General features: G+C 40.8%; 1 protein-coding gene across 1 annotated transcript; it reads left to right on the forward strand.

The window, feature by feature from the left end:
• The first annotated feature begins 2,520 nt into the window (after positions 1–2,520).
• LOC307036882 (uncharacterized protein) lies at positions 2,521–5,402 on the forward strand. Its single transcript, XM_079677493.1, has 3 exons — positions 2,521–3,646; positions 3,759–4,041; positions 4,142–5,402. Exons 1-3 carry the CDS (start codon positions 3,273–3,275, stop codon positions 4,793–4,795), a joined length of 1,311 nt encoding a protein of 436 aa, XP_079533619.1. The 5' UTR covers positions 2,521–3,272; the 3' UTR covers positions 4,796–5,402.
• Positions 5,403–7,310: the final 1,908 nt, after the last annotated feature.

Below are 7,310 nucleotides of genomic sequence, written 5' to 3' on the forward strand. Positions count from 1 at the left end.
AGTTTTGGGTGAAATAAATATGCAATAGCAGTCTTAAATGTAATTGCGTGTCTGTATACAACATTAAGACCCGGGACTTCCGGGACTTCCGGCCGGGGACTTCGGGTGGCAGTATACGCCATGAAGTGGTTTGCCACCCGAAGTCCCCGGCCGGAAGTCCCCGGAGTTGGGGACTGGAAGCCTTTCGAGTAAATTGCCAGAAGCGCCGACACCTCCTCCTGTCCAAATCTCCCATGTTTTCTTTTGTGTTGCCATAAGTTAGTCTCTCTCCGTTGGTGCACAGGGCTAACGCTAATGCTAATAATGCTAATCCGAGCAAATAAAATGGCGGCTTCACAAAAGCTTTTCAGAGTTTTTAAGGGGCGGGGTTTGCAATTATTTGAAATTGGAACATTTTCCTCTGAAAAGGTTCCCGAAAAAAAAAGTTCTAGTTCCAGATCTTTTTGGCGTGAACGCAAAATCCCAGGAACTATCGGAACTATTCCTGGGAAAAGTACTCCGGTGTGAAAGCGCCTAATAAGGCTATTACCTAAGTGTCAAGATTTTGATATCTCCATTTTTATTTATTTCACACTCATTGTAACGTATTCATGGAAAACGATACTGTACTGTACTACACATTATTATGCTAATTAAATACAGGCTTTTCAAAATAAGAGTAACCTTCATGAAACACAAGGAATCAGAATCAGAATACCTTTATTCGTCCAACAGAGGGGAAATGTACATTGTTTCAGCAGAAAAGAGCCAAAGACAGCTTAAAAATAATTAGGAGGCATGCATAAAAAACATTATATTGAACCAGGCTATTTTTACCATTTATTTCACACTTATACGCTTACATGATATACTAAACTATTATATTGGGTAAAATAACATTGGCTTTTCACAATAAGAGACATCTTTATGGAACGCAGAAACAGCTCAAGTGGGATTTGAAGCGATTTCTCTACCAGACGTGCAATCAAGATTGTATTATCTCCGTTTCAACATTTGTAATCATCTTACAACTTCCTATTGAAGACACGGATCAGATCAAGTTCAAGAGGCATGCTTTCATTTAACTGGCCCCAGTTTGGCTAATGTTGTGTTTTAAATTGACCTCCAGCGTCTCCTTCCTCTTCAACTCTTTTTCCCGCCTGTCTGCATCTTGTCTGAATTTTTCTGCAGCGCAAAATCAATCCCCTGCTGACCTTTGACCTCCACTATGATGGCTCGATGACCAGGAAGAGGACAGGAAGTGACCCTGGCGTGAGAGGCTCAGAAACGTGCTGGAAAATGTCAGGAAGAATAAAGTCAATAAAGTAGTAGTAGTTGTAAAAGTCTGCAGTCATATCAGTGAATATATGTGTGTGTGTGTGTGTGTGTGTGTGTGTGTGTGTGTGTGTGTGTGTGTGTGTGTGTGTGTGTGTGAGAGCTAACATTCCCTAGCCTACAGACACGCAAGCACCACTTCAGCTTCCTGGAAACAAGCATGTTGTTAACGTGTGTGTGTGTGTGTGTGTGTGTGTGTGTGTGTCTGTATGTGTGTGTGTGTGTGTGTGTGTGTGTGTGTGTGTGTGTGTGTGTGTGTGTGTGTGTGTGTGTGTGTGTGTGTGTGTGTGTGTGTGTGTGTGTGTGTGTGTGTGTGTGTGTGTGTGTGTGTGTGTGTGTGTGTGTGTGTGTGTGACGTGGAAAAATGACTCCATGGATTAGGTAGTTTTTGTTGAGTCAGCCCCTTTAGTGTATAGTCTTCTCACTCCAAAGTGTGAGCTAAGAGTGTGTGTGTGTGTGTGTGTGTGTGTGTGTGTGTGTGTGTGTGTGTGTGTGTGTGTGTGTGTGTGTGTGTGTGTGTGTGGTGTGTGTGTGTGTGTGTGTGTGTGTGTGTGTGTGTGTGTGTGTGTGTGTGTGTGTGTGTGTGTGTGTCAAACACCAAAGTCTGAGAAAGTCAAGCAGACTGAGTGTTTATGATCATCCTGAGTGTGTTCAGAATGTCTTTATTCATGTCTCCTGTTTCAGCCTCAGGGAAGCACACAGACACACACACACACACACACACACACACACACACACACACACACACACATATTGATATCATCACACACAGATTAAAACGCCCACACATTCTTACACTCACACAGTCTGACCCCTGCAGCAGTACCAGTCATCTGTAACCACAATTATTCAACACACACACACACACACACACACACACACACACACACACACACACACACACACACACACACACACACACACACACACACACACACACACACACACACACACACACACACACACACACACACACACACACACACACACACACACACACACACACACACAGTCATTGTTCTTGCTGTGTGGGAAACTGAATCCACACCCTCAGCATTTTTTAGAGCATTTTTGCTCACATTTAATGCTTTCTTCGTGGGGAAATACTACACGTTTCATGAAAAACAAATCTGAATAATTTTACCATAAACTTAGTGAGCAACAAACAAACTATTTCGTCTCATTTTTTATTCTTTTATCTTACAGTTTTTCTCAATCGCTAAACCCACTATTTAGAATCAAAATTCCTTTCATCAAACCAACAGCACAGCCATCGAAACAGAAAACCATTTCTCTACAACAGTATACCATTTCTCATTGATATCACACAAAATGCAGATGCTAAGCAGTGTTTTGCAAAACAGATCACACAATTCTCTAACTGAAGTTACAATTCTCTACACAAAGATCAAAAATCTGTTGTGTAACTCATGTCTACAAAACAACAAATAATCTTCTCACAGTGGATAACACTTCCTCATAAACTTAGACCATAGCTACACTAATTGACACTTGATGTGCAAAATATGAACACTTGTTATCAGTCAATCACCCCATTGAAAAAGGTAACTCCATGGAATGTACTGTATACCTTACAGTAATGATGTTACATTGAAAACATTTACATGATAGAATTTGCATGACTGTACTTAAAATATTTTTTTAAATGGTGCCGGTAAAGCTATAATAGTGTTGATATGACTTGCATAGGTCTTTGAGATGTTCATATGGGGAGGATTAGCTATAGCTGATACAACATTTTTACAGTCAGTAATTGTGGTCTTTTCCTTTTTGCACATTGAGAAATGTTTTTTTTGTATTGGGGTGAATTGAGTACTTCACTTCCATGTAAATGAATTGCTCACAGCTGACATCAATGAATTTCCTATAGTAATTGTAATTATTGAGAATCCTATAAAAGACCTCCCTCACTTCAGTAAGATGTTTGTGTAAACAAAATGGCTGATCGAGTAGGTAGAGGAGCTCTGAGAGGAAGAAGGAACCCTGTTGTTCAGCGAGGAAGAGGGAGGGCTGATGTTCAGAGAGGAAGAGGGAGAGCTGATGTTCAGAGAGGAAGAGGGAGAGCTGATGTTCAGAGAGGAAGAGGGAACCCTCATGTTCAGAGAGGAAGAGGGAGGGCTGTACGTATGCGTGGTGGAAGAGTTGAAAGGGGACCAATGCGAACAGTAGTTTCGGACAACACCCGTGCAACTATTGTGGACCACGTCATAAACCATGGCATGTCCCTCAGTGAGGCTGGCCAAAGGGTTCAGCCCAATATACCGAGATCAACAGTGGCATCCATTATTAGGATCTTCAGGCACGAAAATAGGTAAGCTACTGTAACCCTTTTTTACAGCACTTCATGCATTTCTATTTTGATGTAGGTTTCGATCACTGTTTTTATATTACAGTACATAACATTCTCAAATATTTATTGATAGAACTGAAAGAGCACCCCGCTCTGGTGGCAGACGAAAGGCCTTTACTCCAGAACAAGAGTCTGCCATTGTTGATATGGTTGTGGCCAACAATGAAATCCGCTTAAGGGAGATTCAGGCCAGAATAATTGCAGACCAGGATGTCTTCAGTAACATTCAGTCTATAAGTGTTGCAACCATTGACCGGGTGTTAAAGAGGCAACACCTCAGAATGAAACAGATCTATAAGGTTCCTTTTGAACGCAACTCTGACCGTGTGAAGGAGTTAAGGCACCGGTATGTACAGGTAAGGACCTCAATCACACTGATGGCTTGCCTATATTTTTAGTATGTCTGACTGCTTACAGTAATGTAAAACGGTCCTCTGTTTGTTTCATTTTCTTTAGCGAATGATGGAGCTGGAAGGCAATGCATTACCACATGTTTTTGTATATGTGGATGAAGCAGGCTTCAACCTCTCCAAAGTGAGGAGACGTGGGAGGAACCTTATTGGGCAAAGAGCGACAGTCTTTGTTCCAGGCCAAAGGGGAGGAAACATAACATTGTGTGCGGCTATCTCGACACAAGGCGTCCTTGCTCACATCCCTTTAATGGGAGCATATAACACGCAACGTGTCCTTGCCTTCCTGGATGTCCTGTATGACGGACTTGTGCCACCAGAAGAGAGGGATCAAGTGAGGTCGGTTCACGTGGTCATATGGGACAATGTGGCATTCCACCACTCTCGTGACGTGAGGGCATGGTTTGAGGCTCATCCACACATGGCCATGGAGTTCCTCCCTCCATACTCCCCATTTCTAAACCCCATTGAGGAGTTCTTCTCTGCCTGGAGATGGAAGGTTTATGACCATCATCCTCATGACAGAATGCCCCTTTTGGACGCAATGAATGCTGGCTGTCGGGACATCTCTGCGGAATCCTGTCAAGGGTGGTGTCGACACGCAAGGAGATATTTCCCACGCTGCCTTGCAAGGGAAGACATACGCTGTGACGTAGATGAGGCTATGTGGCCAGACAGACGCCAAAGAGCAGATCAGTAAAGTTATATAGATCTCATTCTCTGCTTTACTGCTGATTTACATCATTTACCCATGTTATTTTTTTCCAGTGTATTGCTATTCATCTTTTGTTTCTGTTACGGTGCTCTTCTGAAAATGAGACAATAAAAACAATGGCATAGTTACAGTAAGACTCTGTTTTTCCTATATGTAAGTTTGTTTCTCTCAACTTGTCAGTTTTCCGTTCAGTTTCCAATATCGATAGCTTGAGGTTTGTGTATTGATGATTGTAGTCAGTATTTAGTGTGCCACTTAGTAATGACTGTTCAAATAGTCTTCTCATGAGCTGACAAATGTTTGTTTTTGGAGAAGGTATCTGGTTTTGGAAGGGGTATTTTTAGTTTTGAGTGCCTTAGAGCACTTTGCAAGAAATGTATATTGTTATGGTAGAATGGGTTATTATGGTGACCGGAGTTTCAGTTATGAAAACACATTTGTCTCATTAGAGGACAATTTGTTCTGTTTCGATCGACTTATTCTTTTTTGTGACCAGTATTTTCAGTTTTGGTCATGTAAGTGCATTTTGCAAAAGATATTCAGAGTTATGGCAAGTGTGTTTCTGTTTAGATGGCTATGCTCTTGTTTTGAAGAAATGAATTTAGATTCTAAAAAGTGGGTTTAGCGATTGAGAAAAACTGTAATAAATACATTTGACCAGGTCACATGTGATTGCTAATGCTGGTGCAAATGAACAGCTGTTTTTATTCTCTATATAATATGGATGAATATGTTTCTACATAATGCACAATCAAAGATATCTCATCATACTTTTATACAACTTTAATGTACTTTGTGTGACGGGGGAATACGACTGATATCTTTATATATATTTTTAAATATGGAAGAAGATGAACCTTTATTTAAATTCAGTTTTCACTCTGGTATATACCTTTATTTGTAGGGGGAGATGTACATTGTTACACAAGGTAAAGAGCCAAAGATAGCTTAAAATAATTATAAGGCATGCATACAAATATTATAGATAAAAGTAGAAATACAAAAATGTACACATTAGTATAGATATTTACGGTATATATGTAAATGTTGCACATAAGTATATTGCACAACCACTTTAAGGAGACTCGATTGCCATCCGTCGCCTCGTGCACCAGACAGCAACCTGGTGACCATGGTTACCACTGAGACATGAGTAATGACAGGGCCTGGACGTTGTTGCAGTGACAGCCAGGTGAGCCACGAGCCGATTGGCTGCGAGGAAATCAGACGGTGTTTAAACGCTTGGCCCGTGGTTAATAATCACATGTGGTCACAGAGAGACACGATGAGTCATAATGCTACACTTTATGTTTCTCTTTGAACTTTCAGGCGCCTGTTCAACTCTGCTGACACCGAGGGACTCTTTAAAGTAGAGACACTACATACTGATATACACCTGAACATCAGCAGGAGAGGACTCTTTAAAGTAGAGACACTACATACTGATATACACCTGAACATCAGCAGGAGAGGACTCTTTAAAGTAGAGACACTACATACTAGGGATGTAACGATACCAAAAACTCACGGTACGATAATATCGCGATAACAAGTCCACGGTACGGTATTTATCACGATATTGACTAATAAAGGGAAGAAGAAAAAAAATTCTGAATTTTTTTTTTCAATAAAACATTTTTTTACTCGGAAAATGTTTTTTTATTACATAATAAATCTGATTTTTACAGCATTTTTGTAGGATAGCAGTATTTTAAAGTGTCAAAAACAAAGTGACAGTAACAGACTGGAACAAGAAAACCAGTGTTTTTGTACCTACTAGTACTACCAAACAAAGTAAGCATTTTCTTTATGCCACTGCATCTCACAAATAAACACGGACATTTAATAATCAGACCCTGCAATAAAATAAATCAAGTTTCACTTTAGTTTTTCAAGTAACTCAACTCAAACTCACTAGTCAATCACTCAGCATCATCAGACAGGTTTTTAGGCATATGAGAATGTCCACATTTCCAGGTATTTATAAGCTGGGATGTTTGGGCATTTACAATATCCCCTGCTCTGGAAAAAACTCTCTCGCTTGGTACTGATGTTGCTGGGACACCAGTGGTCGCGTTAACCGAATATTTTATTTAACAATGACGGAAAAATCTGAAAGCAGTCTGTCATTTTGACAGATTAGAACAAACTCGGAACAGCGCCAACGTTTCTCCGCAGCGAGGCTCTGGTGTTATGCCGTGTTATGCATGCCCTCCAAAAGGAAATGATATAGTTTCCAAACCGTACTTTGCCGTACAGATCAATACATGTCTGGGAGGTCTTGCTTTACGCTGTGCGCGTCCCGCGAGGTGCATGCACACACGGCATAACACCGCCCCCCCCCCTGTAACCTACTTGCTGCCATGTTAGACAGGTCTGTCTTGAAAAAGAGATCGATGATCTCAATGATTTTTTTTTTTTTTAATTTTTTTTTTTTTAAATCGCGGTAGATTTTGTCAGTCTCACGACGGTATTGGGAAGTTTATTTACCGCGATACCG

Source organism: Notothenia rossii (genome assembly GCF_949606895.1).
Source record: "Notothenia rossii genome assembly, chromosome: 4".
NCBI classification, from domain to species: Eukaryota; Metazoa; Chordata; class Actinopteri; order Perciformes; family Nototheniidae; genus Notothenia; species Notothenia rossii.

Coding starts and splice junctions, on each gene's coding strand:
- LOC307036882 (XM_079677493.1), top strand. CDS start 3,273: ATGGCTGATCGAGTAGGTAGAGGAGCTCTGAGAGGAAGAAGGAACCCT. Junction 3,647..3,758: donor ATCTTCAGGCACGAAAATAG/GTAAGCTACTGT, acceptor ATTTATTGATAG/AACTGAAAGAGCACCCCGCT. Junction 4,042..4,141: donor TAAGGCACCGGTATGTACAG/GTAAGGACCTCA, acceptor CATTTTCTTTAG/CGAATGATGGAGCTGGAAGG.